The 23,258-nt window shown below is 50.1% G+C and overlaps 2 protein-coding genes across 2 annotated transcripts; both read right to left on the bottom strand.

The window, feature by feature from the left end:
* Positions 1-7,326: 7,326 nt before the first annotated feature.
* LOC135292543 (zinc finger protein 586-like) lies at positions 7,327-7,767 on the bottom strand. The gene has a single exon (XM_064406732.1). It carries the CDS (start codon positions 7,765-7,767, stop codon positions 7,327-7,329), a length of 441 nt encoding a protein of 146 aa, XP_064262802.1.
* A 13-nt stretch (positions 7,768-7,780) lies between these two features.
* LOC135292584 (zinc finger protein 239-like) lies at positions 7,781-23,256 on the bottom strand. The gene is made up of 4 exons (XM_064406750.1): positions 22,041-23,256; positions 21,534-21,615; positions 9,178-21,348; positions 7,781-8,759 (listed from the first exon to the last, which is right to left on the bottom strand). The coding sequence occupies exons 2-3, from the start codon at positions 21,586-21,588 to the stop codon at positions 20,600-20,602; spliced, it is 804 nt and encodes a 267-aa protein (XP_064262820.1). The 5' UTR covers positions 21,589-21,615; positions 22,041-23,256; the 3' UTR covers positions 7,781-8,759; positions 9,178-20,599.
* Between the last annotated feature and the right edge of the window lie 2 nt (positions 23,257-23,258).

The raw sequence follows: 23,258 nt of genomic DNA, 5'->3' as shown, positions 1-23,258 counted from the left end.
AAATGGGAAATGGAAACTCCCTCCAAAGTATGATAATTTTGAAATGAAGGGGCTCTCAGGCAAAGATTTGGCACTAGGAATAACAGTCTTTCCTAGGAAAATGGAAATAAAAGGGCAGTACTACAAGAAATCACAGAGAGAGTCAGAATACAACCTGGCGCCCTCTTGCTCAGGGTGTTGCTAGCAGTCCAGTGAAATGGTGGCCGCAGTCCTCCTGGAGGGACCGATGTGGTTCTGTGAAGGCAGTGATGCTTTGGAAGGATGTAGTTTTCCTCTGAAGGTGCAGTAGTGGTGTAGATGGGCTGGTCTTCCTCTGGGAATGCAGTGGGAGAAGGCTGTCGTGGTGTTTCACATCTCAGCTTATAACCAGGTAGGAATGCTTGGCTCCTCCCTCTGGGTGGAGCATCTCAAAATGGGATGATGTCATTTTATCATTCATGCAGGAACACTCAATGGCCTGTTAACTGAAGGTGTCTCCCCAGAGGGAGGGTGGGTCATGGAAGAGATAAAGAACACTGCTGCACCAGGTTTCAACAGATGGTGATAGAATACATCTGCTTCCATCTTGCATTGCAACCTAAGACAAAGAGGGACACAGAGCAGGGCATGACACCGAGTAAGGTGAACACCGGCACAGGGTTGATGCCGGGACGGGGGAGACACTAGGACAGGGGTGACAGTGGGCTGAGGGGCACACAGGGCAGGGGTCAATCCTGAGCAGGGGGGCACACCGGATCAAAGTGACACCGCTGGGTGTCCCCAGAGACTGGGCGGCTGCTAAAGCGGTGCTTCCAGTATGGAATGGCTGAGGCAGCCCCGGGCTCAGCCCAATGCCAGTGCCAGTACCGGAGAAGGAGAAGCGGGAAGAGGAGGAGGAACTGTGGTGCTGCCTCATGTATTTCTTCATGAGCCCCTGGGACAAGTACTGGGCCAATGGCAGGTGGCTTGTGGGCTTTGCGCAGCAGCTCGCCAAGACCGTCCTTGTCACCATGCAGATGACACCACCAGAGACAGAGTGGATAGTGGGAAATTTGGAAGTCCTTTGCAGTTGGGATACGGGATACCCCAAGCGGAGAGCGGGCCAATCCTTCATGATTTGCCAGATTGTCTACATCACCAATTCCCACCTGGCCAGCACCAAGATTTCTTTTGCCTATCACACAAACACTTCCAGCTACGAGTCCTGGGGTATCCCCTTCCATAATCAGTATTCTCACATTTCCATGCTGGACTACAAGCCACGGGAAAGGGTGCCCTATAGCTGGAATAATGGCCACCAGGTCATCTGCAGTATCACACTCTTCCACATCATTGACATGGCCAGAGAGCTGGAACTGACATTCTCAAGGGGAGAGAGAATTCATGGCTTTTTTTCTACACTTTCCTGCTTTCCTTTTCCATGTTCAGAGTTACCAGGGGAAGCCATGAGTCAGAAATTCCCAGTTCTCAGTGTGTCCCTAAATCAAATTCTCCTTTATTCCAACTATTTCCAGCCCGTGTTGCATTTTTTGCCCATTTTCTGTTCTCACTCTTTCCCCCTATTTTCCTCTTTTTTTTCCTTTCCCCCCCTTTTTCAATTTTCTCTCAGTCTTTTTCACTTCTTTTTCCCATTGTTGCCTTTTTCTCTGTTTCCCTCACTTTTTTATCCCCCTTTTTCCCACCTTTTCCCCTTTTATCCCTCTTTACCCCTGTTTTTCCATTTTACCCCCATTTCTCCCTCTTTCCCTCACTTTCCGCACTTTTGTCCCCCTTTTTCCCGCAGCTCATTCTATTTTCTTTTACCCCACATTTTTCTCTCAATTCCTCAATTTTTTTCCCTCCTCTGCCTCCTCCCCCTTGGTTCTTCTGGATGGAGAAGAACCATCCATAGAGCATTTCTGTCTTGGGTTTTCCCTATTTTTGGGGGCAATTTTGGGGCCAAATTCCATCTTTATTTTGACAGCAAATTTCAAAAATCTCTCTGCCCTTTGTTGGGATTCGATGACTTTTCCCCCTCCTTTTTTCTCTTTTTTAAATTAATTGTTTTAGTAATATTTTAATTTCTTTCCCCAGGGCTGTTCTGCTATTTTCCTGCTTTTTCCACCTCTTTTTCCAAGAGGAAGAGACAGAAAAGGGTGAAAACAGGTTGGAAAAGGGTAGAAAAGGATGGAAAAGGGGATAAGAGGAAAAGTAAAAATAGGGCGGGGGTGGAGAAGCTGTGATGATCTAGAGGGTATGGAGAATTTGGGATAAACCTGAAGATTTGTGATAATCTCAGGAATGGGCATGGATCCCACTGGAGAATGGGAATGGGCACAGACCCTGCTGGAGAATGGGAATGGGCATGGATCACATTGGAGACTGGGAATGCTCATGGAACGTATTGGAGATTGGGAATGGGCACAGATCCCATTGCAGATTTGGAATGGGCATGGATCCTGGTTGTGGCACCAGAGGAGGAATTTTGGGAAGTGAGGGCGAGCCCCCACTGGCTCTGAACAGCACCGGGAAAAGGCTCTGCAGGGGTTAATTAGGAATTCAACTGGGAATTTAATTGGGAATTTAAGTGGGAATTGAAGCCATAACGAATAGGGGGAATCCAAGGGGTCGGAGTGATGGCAGCAGCGTCCAGTGAGAAGACACAGGGACTGGGAAAAGGAATGTGTACAGGGATGGGAAACAGTGCCAGGAATGGGGACAGAGACCAAGACCAGGACAGGAATGGGGACTGGGACTGAGAATACGGGACAGGAAGAGCAAACGGGACGGGGAATGGGGACAGAGACTGGGAATGGGAGCAGGAATGTGGACAGGGACAGGGAGCAGCAATGGGACTGGAATGAAGGGACTGGGACCACTAATGAGGACAGGGACTGGGAACGGGACCTGGGACTGGGAATACAGAACAAGAACGGGGTAGGAGACTGGGAATATGGGAGATGGATTTGGAATGGGAGTGGAAAAACAAGACAGGGACTGGGAACGAGATCAATAATGGGGACAGGCACTGGGAATGGGACAGGGAAGACAGGACAGTGCTGGGCTGTAAGATGGGTGTATTGTATTTCCAATCTGATAGAGGTGGGGCAGTTATCTCCTGTTAATTGGGCAGTTTACTTTATCTCTTCCATAAGCCATCCTCCCTCCTGGGAGCTATCTTCTGTTAATGGGCCACTGAACCCCACTGCATGACTGATGAAATTGCATCATCCCATGGTGAAATGCTCCACTCAGGGAGAGGAGCCAAGCATTCCTGCAAGAATACAATCTGAGATTTGGAACACCTCAAGCAGCCTTTTCCCAGCGGATTCCCAGAGGAAGAGCAGGCCCATCTCCACCACCACTGGATCTGCAGAGGAAAACCCCACCCTTCTTCAGGATCATTTGTTCAAAAGAAGCACATCTATGACTGCAGGAGGACTGCAACCACCATTTCACTGGACTGCTACCAACTCTCTGGCCAAGAGGGTGTCAGGTTGGATTCTGACTCCTTTTGTGATTTTTTTATATGGGACTGAGACCAGGCGAGGATCACCCAGGACAGACAAACTTTGAGGTTGAGGGACATTCTGATGTCTCTTCAGAATGGTGGGGCTGCGACCTTGAAGGAATAATCAGTAAATTTGCAGAGGACACTAAACTGGGAGGAGCTGTTGACTGTCTGGAGGGCAGAGAGGCTCTACAGAGAGACCTTCAAAACAGATATGAGCAATCACCAACAGCATGGAGTTTAACAAGGCAAGGGTCAGATTCTGCCCCAGGCATGGGCACCCCTGCCTCGGTGTATGGACTGGGGAAGGAGAGGCTGGAGAGCAGCTGCAGGGAGGGACCTGGGGGTCCTGGCCAAGGGCAAGTTGAACATGAATCAGCAGTTCCCTGGCAGTCTAAAGCGCCACTGTGTCCTGGGGGAACAGGCCCAGCATCAGCAGCCAGTCCAGGGAGGGGATTGTCACACTCTGCACTGGCATGTGGAGGCCCTAGAGCCTACTGGGGAGATGGCAACAGTGATCCCCTAGAGAGATGCACCTTAGGCTCTGGGCATTCCTCATAAGTCAGAGTGAGGAAAGAAGCTTCCCCCACAATGCTCTGCAGCACTATGTTAGTTTGTCCCAGTTCTGTCCTGCCCATTGGCCCGTTGGCCTTCTCTGCCCCTTTTGACCTAATGTTCATGTTCTAGTGAGCTCTCCGTTCCGTCTTCCCACTGGTTTGTGTAACCCCACCCATCCATCCTGGCATTTCCTATTAGTCCCTTCCCTGTGTTCCACCTGAGCCCTCAGACTATTGGATCCCTGATGCTCTTCTTCGCCCCCTTTCCCTCTATTTATACCCTGGACCCTCCTTTGTCTTTGGCCCCTGGACTCCTTCAGAGTTGGACTCTAATAAACCCTTTCTGGAACCCTGTGCCTGGACCCTCCCATGTCTTTATTGCTGAGCTGCTGCTCGTGTGTGTGTGTGTGTGTGTGCTGGTGCTCTCAGGGCTCCTACCTGTTGGCACAAGATGCTCTCAGGGAATGTTGCATCCATCACCATTGTGGACTGCAAAGTCTGGCGCCAGAACAGAGACCTTCATCTGGTACCCCTGAAGAGAATCTCCAGCATCGTTGGACCTTAAGACGCCTTCAGGTCAGCCACAACCCCAAAGCAACCTCTGGGTTTTATCAGGGCACACTGAGGGGAGAGAGTGGCAACCCTCCCAGAGTCGCGGAGTAGAGGATTGCTGTCCTCAACAGACCCCCACAACATCCTTTGTTGACCCACTGTTGTTTGAGTTTGTCACAGTCAGGGTCACCCTTTTCTTTTGTTTTCTCATTTAAAATCATGTGGGTGGGAAGACTGCAGAATGGGCATAAGACTCACCATTCTGCCGGGGAAGATTTATATCCAAGTTAAATTAACCCTTGTTGCTCGGGGAATTAATTTTTCAAAGGGGAATTTGAAAGCTTCTGTTCATTTCATTTTTAAATATCTTGCGAATGTTATGAGGGAATCAGTTTTATCGCTTGGATTTTGGGATAATGTTGGAGTAAAGGTATTTATTTTACATTGGAGGAAAATTTTAATGTTGGGAAGTTTTATCTTCTTTTTTATTTATGATTCAGTTAAAAAATCAGGGAAAAGTTGGGGAGAAGTTACACGTTTAGATCTCCAGCTGTCTCCCCTGTTGCTGTGTTCCTCCCCTTGCATCCCTGCTCCCTTATCCCCTAAGGGAGGTTGAGCGATGGAACCTGCCAAGAGGCATGGGAATGTCACCAGCTTTCTTCTGTCTCTCGACCTCTCCTGTCCTCTCAGGATGGTCCTGGCCACACCATCCTGAGCTCTAACCTAACCCTCCTTCCCATGCCCACTTACCCAGTTCCCTGTTCAGTTTATTAGCCAAGATGGTGTCAGCCCTGTGAGAAGACGCACCATCTTAAGCCAAGTGGTGCCAAATTTCACCTTACCCCCATGAAATGGTGCCCACGACCCTCTTTCTCCCTTTTCTGTTCTTGCTCTTACATCACCAGGCTCCTCCCCTATGACGCATTCCCCTCGACCCATTGTGTAAATGGTCACCCCTGTGTCGGGATGCCCCCTTTTCATCAGTACCACCCTTCCTGACACGGGCCCTGGCCCTCCCCTTGTGGTTTCCATCCCTTCCGCTTCAAGTTCAACCTGTAACGGCCATGACACTTCCAGTTCCCACGTCACCAGAACCGGAGGTAGCCATGAAGGTGAACAGATGGTGGCCCCCTTGGCTGCTGACGGCGCACGACACCAGGCTGCACTGGTTAACCCGAAGCACTGCTCCTCTACCAAAAGACCTCCCTCCTCCTCAGAGGAGGAGGAGGACAGTGACTCTCCTTGGACTCAAATACGGAGCCTGAGGATGACTGGGCAGAACTGTGGGAGTCACTGTAACAGTTCCATGCCCTTCCTTACTGGCTACTTGTAAGGGGGGCCTCGGCAGGGGCCGTGACTTCCCCAGCCATGGGAGGGGACAGAAGAGGGTATGGGTGCTTCCCATGCCCCTGTCACCCATGAGGGCGTGGCAGTGATGGGGGACAAGTGGCCTGGTCATGCAACCAGGGGTGCCAGGTGGCAATGGAGGTGTCACAAAGATTGTGGAGACACCAGGGTACACGTGGCTATGGAGATGCCACCGTGGGTGTCATGACACAAAGGGCTATGGAGGTGCCACCAGGGGTGTAGTGATACCACGGCCCACCGTGGGTATGGTGACACCAGGGGACACTTGGCAAAGGAGGTGCCACCACAGGTGTGGTGACACTAAGGGGCACATGGCCATGGAGGTGCCACCACCATTGTGACAGTGCCGTGGGATACATGTCCATGGGGTGGCAATGCAAGTGGGCGACAGGCCACGCATGGGGCCAGCCCCGCAGTCGTGCCAAGCGCAGGCTCCCCATGACCCCTGCCCCTTTCGGGGTCCCCTCCAGGGATGGCAGCAGTCTCAGTGTGCCATGTGTAGGTCTTCAGTAGGGTGGGGGGCTCAGGGGTGCCCAGGGGAGCTTCCACCTCCATCAGGTGGGGACGGGGAGGGGGCAGAGTAGAGTTTGGAGTTCAGGGGGTGGATTTGAGGGTGCTGAGATGGGAAAGGTAGTGGTGGCAGGAACTGCATCAGACAGCACTTGGCCATGGCCAAGATGAAGGTGCTGGTGGCACTGTGGTGGCACAGGTGGTGGCACTGTTGCTGTCCTAGCTCATGTCCCCATCCATGTTTCCCATGTTCCCACCCATGTCCCATCTATGCCTTAGTTCAATGTCTTTATTTTTACCCCAGTTCCAGGGCTCTGAAAGGGATGAACAGAAACATTTTCATTTCAAGGCCAAAACAAAATAATTGATGTGATCCTGCCGGCAGGGCATCCACGTGCTTGAATGGGTGGGAAGAACCTTTTTTGGAGAGGTTTCTACCCCACTGTCTCCAAAATCAGGGGTTTTATCCCAGTCTATCCCCATTTGGCTTGGAAGATGACCGTGGGACAGAGAGAATTAAAAGGATGGATTTATGTTGGAGAAGACCTCCAAGGCCATCCAGTGTTCCTTGATGATATCAAAAAATGCAAAAAGAGAGATTTGTTTGGGGTCAGAAGTTGACAAATCTGCTCTCCACAATGGATTTCAAATGTTGGTCTGTGGATGCGTGCAGGTGCCCACAGGGAGCCAGGAGGATGTGGAGCCCCCAGGCCGGTGTCTTCCCAACAGGGATCACCAGCACCAGGGATCACCGAGGCTCTGCCCGCTGTGGGTCACTGAGGATCATCCAGTGAGGATCCTCCAATGGGGGATGGAGCTGGAGCAGCGCACAAAGCTCTTCCTGTACTCGGGGCACTCGCAGGGCTTCCCTTAGTGATGGCTCCGTTGGTGTTGGGTCAAGGTAGACCTCTGCAAGAAGCTCTTCCCACACTTGGGACACTTGTAGGGCCTCTCCCCAGTGTGGATGCGCCGGTGGTTGATGAGGGTGGCGTTCTGCTTGAAGCCCTTGCCACAGTCAGGGCAGCGGAAGGGCCTCTCATCTGTGTGAATGCGCTGGTGTAGAAGGAGACTGGAGCTGGTCTGAAACCTCTTCTTGCACTGATCACACTCGTAGGGTCTCTCCCCAGTGTGGCTCCTCTGGTGGTAGGTCAGGAGGGACTTTGACGTGAAGCTCTTCCCACACTCCCCACACTCAAAAGGCCGTTCCCCCGTGTGGATCCTCTGGTGGACAATCAGTTCAGACCTCCACCTGAAGCTCTTCCCACACTGCCCACACTTGTAGGGCCGTTCCAGCCCTGTGTGTATTTCCATGTGGCGGGTCAGGTTGCAGCTTATTGGGAAGCTTTTCCCACACTCCCCACACTCAAAGGGCCGTTCCCCCTTGTGGGTTCTCTAGTGGATGGTCAGTTCAGAGCACGTCTTGAAGCCCTTCCCACACTCTGCACACTCGTAGGGCCGTTCCCCCGTGTGGATTCTCAGGTGGCGAGTCAGGGTGGAGTGCTGGGTGAAGCTCTTCCCACACTCAGGACACTCATAGGGCCTCTCCCCACGGTGGATGTGCAGGTGGGTGATGAGGACAGACTTGAGCTTGAAGCCCTTTGCACAAATGGGGCAGCAGAAGGGCCTCTCCTCTGTGTGACTCCGCTGATGCCCGAGGAGACTGGAGCTGGTCGGAAACCTCTTCCAGCATTTATCACACTCGTAGGGCAGTTCCCCAGTATGGATTCTCATGTGGCAGATCAGTTCGGGGCTCCATCTGAAGCTCTTCCAACATTCCGAGCACTTGTGGGGCTTCTCCCCATCCTGAAGCTGCTCATGGACCCCCAGCTCTGAGCTCTGGCCTCCTCCCCAGCCCAGGTTGGGTCTTTCCTCCTCAGATTCCCATGATCTGCGTTTGCAGCCCCTCCTAGTGCGGGATCTCCGGAGATTTTCCTCCTCACTGGATTCCTCTGATGTGGAGCCACTCAAAACAGCCTCTTCCCCGACGTTCTGCTGTGGGGATTTGTTCTGCCTGGTCTCCATCCTCAGCTCCTTCCATGGGGGAGGAAGGACAAGGAGAGGATGGGATTTGCCTCCGTGCCACAGAGAAGGGCAAGGAGATCCCCACAGTGCATCCCCAGCACCATGGCATCAGCAGTGGGGTTGTCCTGCAGCCGTGGGCCGTGCTGGGATGGAGATGGAGCAGGAGAGAGAGAGAAAGGAGCACTGACTTCCTCCTCACCTGCATGGGGCTCCTGGGCCATCTTCCTCTTCCTCACAGTCTCCTGCTCCTTCATTCGGCCAAGGTTTGGAAATGAGAAATTCTGGTTTGGGGGAAAAAAAGGGTTGAATGCGTTGGGTTTGATGGTCCCACTGCCCAAGTGCACCTGGAGAAGTCAGCGCCCCTTTCAGCCTCGGGGGGCCCTTACCCCGCTCATGCCCAGCCTCCCCCACCCCTCCAGCCAGCCCGTTCGTCCCCCGCCTCCGGGATCGCCCCTCTGCGCTCTCCCCGCTCCGGGGCTCCCGCCTTCCCCCGGCTCTCCCGGGCATCCCCAAAGCCGAGATCGCCCCTGTGCCCGCCGCTACCGGCCGATCGCCACGTGGAACCCCCCAAGGATTCCTCCAGGTGAAATTTCCGGCTCGGCTTTGGGCTCCGGCTCGATCCAAACATTTCCTGCCCCACAAAAAAACCTTCCCGGGGACCCCCGCAGGATTTGTGTCGAGCTCCCCCTCCGCGCTCACCTGCGGCTCCCCGAGGGGCGATGCAGCAGGAGCCGGGGGAGCTGCGGCCGGAGCGGCGTGGGAAGGCCGGGAAACCAGCGTGGTTCTGCAGCTCCTCTTCCTTCCACTCCTCCTCTCCCACCTCGTCCTGTCCCTCCTCTTCCTCCCGCTGCTGCTCAGCTCCCAGCCCGGCCTGGGCAGCGCCGACACCCAAAAGCAGCCACACTCTACCCTTGGGGCTTCCAAAGCAGCCCCACCTTGCGATGCACAACGGGCGATACTGGGAGCACTGAGAACGATAGTGAGAATACCAGGAGAGATCCTGATAGCACTGGGAAGGAACTGGGAGGGCTTTCCCTGCCAGTGCTGCTCTTACTGGGAGCACTGGGAGGGAGCTGAAAGCAAACAGCGCCCGGACGGGGCTACAGCTGGCAGTGGGCAGGGCCAAAGCGAAGTATTTGCATAACCACAAGTTATTTGTGCTTATACAAATACAGGAGCGATCGCGCGCTGGGATTGATTTGCCACAGCAGCGCGGGGTTTCCTTGGTGTGTCAGGGCCGGGGGGGCCGGAGCGATGGCGGCGGCGTCTGGTGAGAGGGGACAGGGAGCGGGAATGGGATTGAGAATGGGAATATGGGAGCGGGACAGGGAATACGGAAACAGCAGCCACAGAGAGAATACGGGATGGGGATTCGTGCTGCAGAGTGCCCAGGCGAAACCCAGCAGGGGCTGTGAGCTCTGCAGCTGGGCCTCCCCTGGGCTGCTGCGGCCCAGGGCCCGGAGCCGGGAGCTGCAGCCTTGCTCCTGCCTCAGGAACAGGAGCCTCCTCCAGGCCCATGGCCCCTCCGTGGCCCCAGCATGAGGGAGGGCTCTGAGCCACAGCGGCTGCTGGCAGGAGGGGCTGCTCCGGCCAGCTGGGGGCCTCTGAGAAATGCCCAAAGCCTTGTGCTCTCTGCAGCTGGCCAAGGACAGCAGCAGGGCTGAACGGTTCGTGTGGCACAGCCAGCCCCAGCTGGGGAGCCCTCAGGGCCCCGTGCCAGAGGCGACCCTCGGGAATGGGACAGGGACTGGGAATATGGGACTGGGTAATGGAACCCAGACTGAGAATATAGGACAGGGACTGGGAATGACACTGGGAATGAGATCTGGACTGGGATGGCAGCAGGATGAGACCGGGAGTGGGGTGACAAAGGAACAGGCTGAGGGACTGGAGTGAATCCTGGACAGGGGACATCAGGAGATCAGAAAGACGGGGATCATGGACAGGGGACACCAGGAACCAGGACAGGGGAACATGGGAACATTCCCAGGGAAGGGGCTCCTTGGTCCAGAACCTCTGGCAGGGTCTCCCAGTGCAGCTGAAGCCACTGGCCATGGGGTGACCAACGCCATGAGCAACCCCCAAGTCCTGTCCAGGAACCCTCAACTCCCTCGGACCCAGCGTCCCCCACATCCCCTGGAAGGTCCTCCCATGTCCACATCCTTGTCTTAGTTCATCATCTTTATTTTTAACACTGAATATGGGTGTTTGGAAAGACAAAGAGACATTAAAAAAAAATCCAGGCCACAGGGAGCCAGGAGGATGCGAAGCCCCCAGGCAGGTATCTTCCCAACCCAGATCACAGGCACTATGTGTAAATAAGTAACTGTCAGTTGGAATGTGATGACTGTGAGGGGAACATGACCTTGTTGTTCACTAGAAACCGGGGGAGAATATAGTGTAAATAAGTAACTGCCAGTTAGAATGTGATAACTAGCTTACGAACTTGAGAAACCGCAAAAGACAAACACTGCCGAGCTAATCAACCGCAAGTTGTTCCAAGTCTTAGGCTCAAGGAGAGAAAGCACGGAAGAAGACCATCAAGGACCTTCATGAGCGACCACCAGAAGGCAGGAGAAGACCCCCGGTAGCAAAGCGAACATGCGCGGAGAGAGACACCGGAAGGAGGAAGGATGGGGGCATAAAAGGAGAACGGGACAACCCTCGGCGCGGCAGTTGGTGGAGCGAGGACTCCCCTGCCGCCCAGCGCTGCAGTTTGCTTTTTCTTTTCTGTAATAATAAATTGGCTTTGAATTGGCTCCGATAGCCTGTTGTGCTCATTTATAACAGCTTGGTGCCGTGACTCGGATCGGAGGCTGCGGGGGATTCTCAGTCGCTGGGGGGGCGCCCCACCAGCTTGGTGGCCCCAGTGGCTGAAGAGTTCAGCCTCGGCCCCGACCGACGAACCCCGAAAAGAAGGAAAAGAGAAAGCAAAAGGAGATTAAGGGCCCAAGAAACCCCTTAAAGGTTTTGTGCACAAAGTCCGGACGAAGACGCGGGACGCGTAAGTATTACGGGATCCGTCCGGGTGGGGTTGGGATCCCGGAGTGCGGCGAGTGCGTGGTGTGTGTGTGTGGAGGGCTGGCAGCCGGACTCTCCAAGCGAGTGTGGACCCTTAGTAGTGCGGTTCCCACAGAGCCGCGAGGGCTTGGGCCACGAACCAGGGGAAGCGAAAGTTGATTGTGTGAAAGAAGGCACTCCGGAAGAATGGGACAGGGGAAGAGTAAACCCCCTGTCGATGTAAAACTCCCTCCGATTCCTAGGGAGAGTCCTTTAGGATTTTTAATAGAGAACTAGCAACATTTTCCAGACACACAAGGCAAGGATAAGGCTAAAATGATTCACTATTGTGTTGAAGTATGGGGAGGAAAAGAGATTTCAAAAGGTGTATTTTGGCCTATATTCGGATCCTCAGAGGATTGGGTAAGGCAAATCCTGAATATTTGGGTAAACAGCAAAAAACCCCCCTGTACTGAAGAAGAGAGTGATTATGCAAAGGTGTGGGTGGAAAGACCAGAAGTGTTTCTTTTTAAACTCTCTGAAGTGCCAAAAGGGAAAAAGAGCAGGAAAAAGGGAAGTAGACCAGAAGAAACCCTAGTGCCTCCCCCACCCTCTGTACCCCCACCCCAGGAACAGGAAGTAGCAGCCCCTCCGAATGCACCGACAGGGACAGACTCAGATTCGGATGGACCTGAGTATACAGGACCAGCGACCCGAAGTTGAACCAAAAAGGGTTTATACCCCTTAAGGGAGATGCCTATGGGGGAACCACAAGCAGGTATAGGGTTTGTGTCGGTGCCCCTGAGCTCAGGAAATGTCAAGGAATTTAAAAAAGAAATGGGACACCTCTTGGAAGATCCGCTTAGGGTTGCTGAACGGGTAGACCAATTTTTAGGGCCCAACATGTATACCTAGGAAGAATTACAGTCTATACTGAACATTTTATTTACGGCAGAAGAGAAAAATATGATTAGAAGGGAAGGGATGCGCATTTGGGATACGCAGCATGCGCAGGGGCCGGCAGCAGACATAAAATGGCCATTACAAAACCCCAATTGGGACCATCAAAACCCGGCCCATAGGGTCCACATGCAGGATCTCAGAACGATAATCGTGCAAAGAATTAGGGAATCTGTTCCGAGAGGGCAGAATATTAACAAAGCCTTTAATGAAAGACAAAAGAAGGATGAGACCCCCACCGAATGGCTGGAGAGACTGAGAAAGAACTTTCAGTTATACTCAGGAATGGATCCGGATGGGCAGATGGGGCAGGCAGTACTAAAGGTACATTTTGTTTCCAAATCCTGGGAAGACATCAGAAAGAAAATACAAAAGTTGGAAGATTAGCAAGATAGAAGATTAGATGAGTTGTTAAGGGAAGCTCAGAAAGTGTACGTGAAGAGGGAAGACGAGAGAGATAGGAGGCAAGCTCGGATAATGGTGGCAGCAGTGCGCGAAAGCCAGGGGTTAGATAGGAGATTCGAGCAGAGCAGAAGGGAACCGAGACGGAACGAACCATCCCCAGGGGGGTGGAAAGGTCCAAGGGAAAAGCAGGAGTTAAAGGTGTGTTTTTACTGCGGAAGAAGAAGACATTTTAAGAGGGAGTGCCAGATGCAGATCCGAGATGAGAAAGAGTTCAAGGAGGATTAGGGGGGTCAAGGGCTCTACCTCTTGGAGACCCAGAAACATCAAAGGGAGCCCTTGATAAAATTGAAAGTGGGTCCCCAGGGCCAGGAAGTTATCTTCCTGGTCGACACTAGAGCTGAGAGATCTACGCTCCAGTCGTTACCTAAAGGGTGTAAATTATCAAAAGAAACTGCCACGGTAGTGGGAGCAAAAGGGGAACCTTTTGAAGTTAAGATAATAAAAGAAGTACCGGTGGAATCAGATTCCAAAATGGGTATTGGAAACTTTTTATTAGTACCAGAATCAGACTATAACCTATTAGGTAGAGACATGATTGTAGAATTAGGCATTCAAATCGAAGTGGTAGAACAGGAGATTCGGATCAAGCTGTGCCCCTTAAGATTAGAGAATGAGAAGAAAATTAACCCTGAAGTATGGTATAGTCCTGACAGTGCCGGAAGACTGGAAATTACTCCCTTTAAAGTAACAATTAAAAACCCGGAGATTCCAGTAAGAATAAAACAGTACCCGATGTCCTTAGAAGGGAGAAAAGGGTTAAAACCAGAGACTGACCGACTAATCAGTCAAGGATTGTTGGAACCTTGCATGTCTCCTTATAATACTCCAATTCTCCCTGTAAAGAAACCAAACAGGTCCTATCGCCTAGTACATGACCTGAGGGAAATAAATAAGAGAACAATAGCTAGATTTCCGGTGGTAGCAAACCCTTATACATTATTGAGTAAACTAAGCCCGGACAACCACTGGTATAGTGTAATAGACCTAAAGGATGCCTTTTGGGCTTGTCCCTTGGATGAGGCAAGTAGAGATTACTTTGCCTTTGAATGAGAAGATCCAGAAACTAGAAGGAAACAACAACTCGGATAGACAGTATTACCCCAAGGATTTACAAAATCCCCAAACTTATTTAGACAAGCCTTAGAACAAATTCTAGAGAATTACCAGACAGATGCTAGAGTAACCCTGATACAATATGTAGATGATTTATTATTAGCAGGAAAAGAAGAGAAAGAAGTAAAAAGAGAAAGTATAAGGCTTTTAAATTTCCTGGGACTTAAAGGTTTAAAGGTTTCAAAGGCTAAATTACAGTTTGTGGAAGAAGAAGTAAAGTATTTAGGGCACTATTTGAGACGGGGTGAGAAAAGAATAGACCCAGAAAGGGTACAGGCTATTTTATCATTACCAATACCCAAGAATAAGAGACAAATCAGGCAAATCTTGGGTTTAACAGGGTACTGTAGACAGTGGATTGAAAACTACAGTAGCAAGGCCAGATTCTTGTATCAAAAACTGACTCAGGATGGATTGATGAAATGGACTCAAAAAGATACTGAAAATTTGAAAGAACTGAAAGAAAGTTTAGTACATGCCCCTGTTTTAAGCCTCCCTGATTTAAAAAGACCCTTTTATTTATTTGTCAATATAGAGAGAGGAGTTGCCTTCGGAGTACTTACCCAAGAATGGGCAGACAAAAAGAAACCTGTAGCGTATTTATCAAAACTTTTGGACCCCGTAAGCAGAGGATGGCCCACATGTTTACAAATATTGGCTGGGTGCGCCTTACTAGTTGAAGAAGCTAAGAAAATTACCTTCAACAGTAGCCTTAAGGTTTACTCTCCCCATAATATCAAGAGTGTAATGCAACAGAAAGCGGACAAATGGATATCTGATGCTAGGCTCCTAAAATATGAAAGGATTTTACTAGAAGCACCAAATTTTACCCTAGAAACAACTGCAATTCAAAATCCAGCTACCTTTTTGTTCGGGAGCATAGAGCAAGAACCTTTAACACACAATTGCTTGATAACTATTGAGGAACAAACCAAGATCAGGCCTGATCTGGAAGAAGAAGAATTAGATAAAGGAGAAAGGTTGTTTGTAGATGGATCCTCCCGGGTGATAGAAGAGAAACGGCAATCAGGGTACGCCATCATTGAGGGCAAAGGCTTACAAGTAGTGGAATCAGAAGCCTTGGATAAATCTTGGTCAGCACAAGCCTGTGAACTGTACGCCATCCTTCGGGCTTTAAAACTTTTAAAAGGAAAAGAGGGAACAATATATACTAATTCTAAATATGGGTTTGGAGTAGTACATACCTTCGGAAAACTATGGGAAGAAAAGAGACTAATCAACTCACAAAGGAAGAGATTAGTTCACCAGCAATTGATAGCTGGGGTATTGCAAGCCCTGAAGGAGCCAAAAAGGATAGCTGTAGTACATCTGAAAGGCCACCAAACAGGAACAGACCTCAAGACTAGGGGTAATAATGCAGCAGATCAAGAGGCAAAATGGGCAGCAGCAAAGGAAATGGTTTTAAGGGAAAACTCAGGAGAGCAAGATAGACAAAGGGCAAATACAAAATTAGTCTTCACCCCCAAAGAAGAAGATAAGTTAAAAAAACTAGAATTGTCCAAGAATAATAGGAAATGGATAACCCAGGATAGGCGGCGGGAAATATTACCCAAAGTAGCCCAACGAATTCTGTATAAATTACACCAAAGCACACACTGGGGAGCCCAAGGGTTAGCAGACCATTTCGCAACTAAGTACATGACTATTGGGTTACACGACATTGCTAAGTATATCACCAAGAGCTGTCCCACTTGTTTACGAGTTAATCGAAGCAACTTGAGGAAATTACCTCCTGGAGGGCGGCCTTTAGCAAAAAGGCCATTTTTGAATATACAAATTAATTTTACAGAACTACCTAAAGTGGGGCGAATCAGATACCTTTTAGTGATAGTAGACCACCTTACACACTATGTGGAGGCGTTCCCAACTACTAGAGAAACTGCCCAAACTGTAGTAAAAACCTTGCTAGAAAAAATAGTACCAAAGTATGGGGTACCTGAGACTATAGATTCAAATAAAGGGCCACATTTTACCTCAAAGGTAACACAAGATTTGGCTAATGCACTGGGAATAAAATGGGAACAACATACCCCCTATCATCCTCAAAGCTCGGGACGGGTGGAGAGAATGAACAGGGAAATAAAAAAGCAATTAACCAAATTAGTATTAGAGACCAAGTTGTCGTGGGTAAAATGTATACCGCTGGCCCTGCTGAATGTTAGGACACAGCCACGAGCAGATATGGGCCTATCTCCTTTTGAAATGTTGTATGGGATGCCTTATAACCTAGAAAAAGTACAGTCAAATCCCAATATAAGTGATCAGAATTTGAACCACTACTTAACTATTTTGGCAAAGTACAGAAAAAGTTTGTGGGAAAAAAGAATGTGGGCCCAAAGACCTCCTCTAAATCTTGTATTACACCAAATTCAGCCAAGAGACTGGGTGTTAATCAAAAGCTAGAAAGAAAACCCTTTAACCCCAAAGTGGGAAGGCCCATATCTCACCCTGCTTACCACAGACACTGCTGTAGGGACAGCCGAAAGAAGGTGGACTCACGCCAGCAAGATAAAAGGACCAGTGAACCCTTCCAACTTCCCTGAACATCCACAGAACCCTCAGTGGAGAATAAAAGGACCCCCAGACGGCCTAAAACTAACTCTCACTAAAACCCCAGAAATGGGACATCATCCTGATGACTGAGCAATAGGAAAGACTAGGACGGGCTGACCAAAGGAAAGTCCAACAGAAACTGTCATTAATTCTGCAACCATATTTACTAAGTTTAGCACGCTTCAATTCGGCAGCTCGAGAGGCCATAACGAACCCCCCAGACAATTGAGTTTGGTAGATTGAAACTTATAAATATCAAGAAGAACCTTCGTTCCGACCCCTTAGACGCAGTCCATGTTGTAATTGCGGCAAAGAGTGCTGCAAAACATAGGTAGCGTTCAGGTACGAGGGTTGCCATAAAGTGTATTAGACAGTACAAAAGGTATTGAATGAATTGCGGTGTAGACAATGTCGGAGTAGAGACCTCAGAGAGGACGACTGGAGTCTTGCACTAGAGCAGGAAAATAGAGTACCCTATTCTCAATTTAAGGCAGTTTATGAAACCCCAGAACAATTGTTATTAGCCTGGGCTCGATGGGAAGTCAAAGGATAGCTGCGTAAGTGTTCAGAGATAGCTCACTCTCTCATAGTGAGTACTAAATGTTTATATACGGTTCCCTCCCTGAGAACTTCAGTAATAAGACCTATCCCAGAAGGCAAGACTCCAGAGGACGCTTTAGCGGACCGGGTTGCAAAATTATACTTATAGCTGATAACTGTAAACTTAGTTGTAAGGAGAAGTAGTGGATTCACTGCCAGAGGAGGAGGGGTTCCCCGAGGTGTACACCCACCCTGTCGAGAATAATAAAGGGATCTAACCAACCGAGGTTTTGAAATATAAAGTAGCCACCTAGGAATTAAGAAAGAAACCCCTTGCGTGGCAGAAAATCTATCCTAAAAAAATGGATCCAGAGCTTTACTGTTATCACCCTATCGAGCCCTTTATTCTGCCTGCTGTCGATATTTTAGAGACCAAGTGCCAGAAAGAAAGTGGAAGAGAAGAGTTGAACCCATCCCCAAAGAGAATTCTTGCTGCCGAGAAGATAAGTTACCCCGTAGCTCGGAGCAACCGAGTTGACGGGTTAGGCAGAAGAATGATCCATGGGGAAAGGTGACTCTTACACGGCACCAGAAATAAAGACCACAATATGACGATGGCGAAACTGAGCGAGGGGAATAACAGAGGGGAGAAAGCAAAGCAGAAAACTAATAGAATGAACCACTCTGGCAGTAAGTCCTTCCATTTTTCCAAGTGGAGCTGGAACGTGTAGATAATGCTAATGATGTGTGGAGCAAAAGCCAGCGTGTCGCACGAGCCCTTTAAATAGTCTCTAGTTAGATAGGAAGATCAGAAAGTAATCAAAAACCTTACCCAACCAGGAGCCCCGGCCTTTTGTGTTTACTTAACTGAATTGCTCACCATATGGCCCAGAGATGTTACAACAAGCCCCCACAACCCCCAGAGACGATATAAAGCCTTTTACATGTGTCCAACCTCGAATCCCGGGAAGTCTTATTGTAATTACCCTAGATATAATTATTGTGCATATTGGGAATGTGAGACTATAGCACTGGGATTCTCCCCCGGAGGAGGGCCAGATAGATACTTAAGGGTGAACCGTGGGCCCCCAGGATGTCAGGACCCACGTTATGGGTATGATGGGATAATACAGAGAAGAAACTCGCAGTAGTGCCAGTACATATGTTTAAATGTAACACAACCTGAAGATTCTAGTTGGTTCATAGGGAGAACATGGGGTCTACAACTCTGAGAACCAAAAAAAGATAGAGGAAAGATGATTTTGATAAAGAAGGAGGCAGCACCAGTAGATAGTCGAGCGGTGGGGCCTAATAACTTAATAACTAGAGAAATACAGAATACAAACACTTCCGAGGTAGAAAATTCCACCGCGGGATCAAGTGAGTAGCCACTAACTAACCAAATCACCCAAGAGCATAGCAAGTTATAAAAAGTAATGCAAGCAGCATTTGGAGTTTTAAACCATACAAACCCAAATTTGACAAAAGAATGTTGGTTGTGCTTTGCTGTTGCTCCTCCCTTCTACGAGGCTATAAGTACTACAGCAGAGCTTCGCAGAATTAATAGATCTAATCCACGAGAATGTTATTGGAAAAAGGGAACAGATAGAACTCCAGGTATATCAGTAGCTCAAGTAACAGGGAAAGGGAAATGTATAAGGAAGATCCCCAAGGACAAACAACATTTGTGTAACATCATAGCAGACACCAGAAAAGGAAAAGGACAACCCGCTCAATGGCTCCTCCCGGCAGAAAATGCCAAATGGTTGTGTAATACTTTGGGAATAACTCCATGCATATCCATACCTCATTTTAACGAATCTTCCGAGTACTGCATACAGGCGGTGATACTCCCCCGGGTTATATATCACCCAAAGGAGTACGTATAAAAACATCAGACCGTGTCCGAATATCATTTAATGAAAAGGGAGCCCTTCACAGCCTCAGCTCTCACGCTAGCTATATTGCTAGGGATAGGAAAAGCAAGAGTAGGAACAGGGGCAGCCGCTCTAGTAAACCAGCAGAAGGGAATGAGGGACCTAAGAGTGTCAGTAGATAAAGATTTAAGTAGAATTGAAAAGGCCATAGATGGACTAGTAAAATCAGTAAAATCATTATCAAAAGTAGTGCTCCAAAATAGACGAGGGTTAGACTTACTGTTTTTGCAACAAAAAAGGCTGTGTGTAACATTACGAGAAAAATGTTGCATGTATGCAAATCACACTGGAATAGTAATAGATACCATGGCCGAGCTCAAGAAGCAATTAGAAAAACGTAAAAAGGAAAGGAAAGCGCAGCAAAGCTAGTATGAATCATGGTTCAACCACTCTCCTTGGCTCACAACACTCTTGTCCACTATAGCAGAACCCCTAATATTATTCATCTTAACATTGACCTTCGGGCCCTGTATTTTCAACAAACTAATTAACATAGTAAAAAGAAGATTAGAAGCTGCCCATCTCATGCTCATTAGGGCGAAATATGAACCTTTGAATGAAGGGGAGACAGAAGATTACCTGAAACTCAGCAAAAGAGAGCTTGCCAAATTCAGTGAACAAAAAGAGTAAAATAGAAGAAGAGGGGATTGTAATAAAAATATAACCTTTTTGTTCACTAAAAACAAAAGAGAATATATTGTAAATAAGTAACTGTCAGTTGGAATGTGATGACTGTGAGGGGAACATGACCTTGTTGTTCACTAGAAACCGGGGGAGAATATAGTGTAAATAAGTAACTGCCAGTTAGAATGTGATAACTAGCTTACGAACTTGAGAAACCGCAAAAGACAAACACTGCCGAGCTAATCAACCGCAAGTTGTTCCAAGTCTTAGGCTCAAGGAGAGAAAGCACGGAAGAAGACCATCAAGGACCTTCATCAGCGACCACCAGAAGGCAGGAGAAGACCCCCTGGCAGCAAAGCAAACATGTGCGGAGAGAGACACCGGAAGGAGGAAGGATGGGGGCATAAAAGGAGAACGGGACAACCCTCGGCGCGGCAGTTGGTGGAGCGAAGACTCCCCTGCTGCCCAGCGCTGCAGTTTGCTTTTTCTTTTCTGTAATAATAAATTGGCTTTGAATTGGCTCCAATAGCCTGTTGTGCTCATTTATAACACTATGGATCACCAGGGCTCTGCCCACCAGGGCTCACCGGGGATCATCCAGCATGGATCCTCCCATGGAGAATGGAGCAGCACATGAAGCTCTTCCCGCACTCGAGGCACTCACAGGGCTGTCCTTAGTGCTGGCTCTGTTGGTGTCTAGTCAAGTGAGAGGTACTGGAGAAGCTCTTCCCACACTGCGCATACTCATAGGGCCTCTCCCCAGTGTGGATGTGCTTGACAGGGGTGCAGTACTCGCTGAAGCCCTTCCTGCAGTTTGGGCAGTGGAAGGGCCTTTCCTCTGTGTGAATGCACTGGTGTTTGAGGAGATGGCAGCAGCTCTGAAACCTCTTTTTGCATTTCTCACACTCCTAGGGCCTCTCCCCAGTATGGATGCGCTGGTGAGTGACAAGGGTGTAGTTGTGCTTGAAGCCCTTCCCGCACTCAGGGCAGCGGAAGGGCCTCGCGTCTGTGTGAATGCGCTGGTGACGGAGGAGATGGAAGGACCTCTGAAACCGCTTCTTGCATTTATCACACTCGTAGGGCCTGTCCCCAGTGTGGATGTGCCGGTGCCTGTTGAGGGTGGAGATGCGGTTGAAGCTCTTCCCACAGTCGAGGCAGCGGAAGGGCCTCTCATCTGTGTGTGAGCGCTGGTGCACAATGAGATCACCGCTACTCAGAAACGTCTTCTTGCATTGATCGCACTCGTAGGGCCTCTCCCCAGTGTGGCTCCTCAGGTGGACAACCAGGTTGGATTTCTCGGTGAAGCCCTTCCCACACTCCTCACACTCGTAGGGCCTCTCCCCAGTGTGGAGCATCTGGTGGACGACCAGGCAGGATTTCCTCCTGAAGCTCTTCCCACATTCCGAGCACTTGTGGGGCTTCTCCCCATCCTGGGGATGGACCCCCAGATCTGAGCTCTGGCCTCCTCCCCGGTCCAGGTTGGGTCTTTCCTCCTCGGATCCCCGTGATCTGCGTTTGCAGCCCCTCCTCGTGAGGGATCTCTGAGGCTTTTCCTCCCCGTTGGGTTCTTGCGCCATGGAGCCACTCAAAACAGCCTCTTCCACGAGATTCTGCTGCGGAGATTTGTCCTGCCTGGTCTCCCTCCGCAACTCCTTCCCTGGAGGAGAAAGGAAAAGGAGAGGATGGGATTTGCCTCTGTGCCACAGGGAAGGGCAAGGAGATCCCCCCAGTGCATCCCCAGCAGGACAGGGTCAGCAGTGGGGCTGTCTTGCAGCCGGGGGCATGCTGGGCTGGGAGATGGAGCAGGAGAGAGGGGGAAAGGGGCACTGACGTCCACCTCACCTGCATGGGGCTCCGGAGCCATCTTCCTCTTCCTCGTGGCCTCCTCTTCCTCCATCGGGACAATGTTTGTGTATCGGAAATTCTTGTTTGGGGGAAAAACAAGGGCTGATCACGTTGGCTTTGATAGTCCCACTGCCCAAGAAGTCAGCACAGCTGGAGAAGTCAGCGCCCCTTTCAGCCCCGGGGGGCCCTTACCCCGCTCATGCCCAGCCTCCCCCACCCCTCCAGCCAGCCCGTTCGTCCCCCGCCTCCGGGATCGCCCCTCTGCGCTCTCCCCGCTCCGGGGCTCCCGCCTTCCCCCGGCTCTCCCGGGCATCCCCAAAGCCGAGATCGCCCCTGTGCCCGCCGCTACCGGCCGATCGCCACGTGGAACCCCCCAAGGATTCCTCCAGGGCATTTCCGGCTCGGCTTTGGGGTCCTGCACGGTCCAAACATTTCCTGCCCCACAAACAACCCTCCGGGAGATCCCCCCGATGGATCTGGGGCGAGCTCCCCCTCCCCGCTCACCTGCGGCTCCCGGAGGGGGCGATGCAGCAGGAGCCGGGGCAGCTGCGGCCGGAGCGGGGAAACCGCGTGCTGTTGCTGCTGCTGCTGCTGCTCCTCCTCTGTCCCTCCTCTTCCTCCCGCTGCTCCTCCGCTCCCAGCCCGGCCCGGGCAGCGCCGGCACCCAAAAGCAGCCGCGCTCTGCCCTGGGGGGGCTGTGTTCCAATGAGGCCCCGCCCCGCGCGGCACTGGGAGCGATACCGAGAGCACTGGGAACGATCCTGAGAGCAGCGGGAAGGAACTGGGAGCGCTTTCCCTGCCGAGACCGCTCTTACTGGGAGCACTGGGAGGGAACTGGGAGCAAACAGCGCCCGGACGGGGCCGGCGGTGGCCGGGGAGGGCGTGGCTATGCAAATACGGTGTGAATCCCGTGCTGTGATTGGCTGGTTTAAGGTGAGAGCCGGACTAGCGTTTGGGTGCAGTTTTGGGCGTGGTTTTGTGTTGGGACGGATGAAAGTTTGACAAGAAAATGTCACAGATATGGATGCTTGGCAGAAAGATTTTTGAATGTAGAATCTGAAGAAGGAATAGAGACGAAAGCAAGTTTTGATATAGAAGAAAAGAATTGCTGAGGCAGTCTTGCTGGATATCTGAGAAGGCAAAGGGTATGTTAATTAGAAGGGGTTTTTATGGCTTAGAGCAAAGGATAAACCCACCTCAGACAGGAAGATGTTTTACCAAGCAAAAAGATTCCACAGGCAAGCAAGATATTGCTAGTAGAAAAAAGGTCTCAGAATTTACCACTGCAAGAAAACTGAAAAACAACTTCTAGCATAAACTGTAACATGGTAACTTTTAGTGATTGGAGAATAGTAACATGAATATGGTAATTATAGTAGTTATGATAGGCTAGAGATAAAAGTTAAGGTATAGATCAGTTCTTATGTATTAAGATGCTCAGCAGGGAAAAGTATATCCTGCATTGTAACCAAAATTAAAAGGTCTTCAGGCTGGACTCCAGCTGGAGCTGACAGCTGTAGGCACAGGCTCTGCCAGCCACGACTCTGGACTGCTGTAATATATTGCATACAATAAACTGCAATTTTAAGACCCTACTGGAGTCCCACATCTCTCATTCAGGCTCTTACTGTTAGGCAAATATTTCATTTCGTGTTAGTTTTGGAATCGTGGGTGGTGCTATGCAAATAAAAGTCAGTTCTCAGATGAGATTTAATGCAGTGG

This window comes from Passer domesticus, unplaced genomic scaffold (assembly GCF_036417665.1).
Source record: "Passer domesticus isolate bPasDom1 unplaced genomic scaffold, bPasDom1.hap1 HAP1_SCAFFOLD_37, whole genome shotgun sequence".
Classification (NCBI taxonomy): domain Eukaryota; kingdom Metazoa; phylum Chordata; class Aves; order Passeriformes; family Passeridae; genus Passer; species Passer domesticus.
This window is presented reverse-complemented; position numbering and strand designations above follow the sequence as displayed.

Excerpts from the sequence above, each read along its gene's own strand:
- LOC135292584 (XM_064406750.1), bottom strand. The coding sequence starts at position 21,588 with ATGGAGGAAGAGGAGGCCACGAGGAAGAGGAAGATGGCTCCGGAGCCC. Across the intron at positions 21,349-21,533 it reads GGCTCCGGAGCCCCATGCAG|GGAAGGAGTTGCGGAGGGAG; the intron begins GTGAGGTGGACG and ends TTTCTCCTCCAG.
- LOC135292543 (XM_064406732.1), bottom strand. The coding sequence starts at position 7,767 with ATGGAAATACACACAGGGCTGGAACGGCCCTACAAGTGTGGGCAGTGT.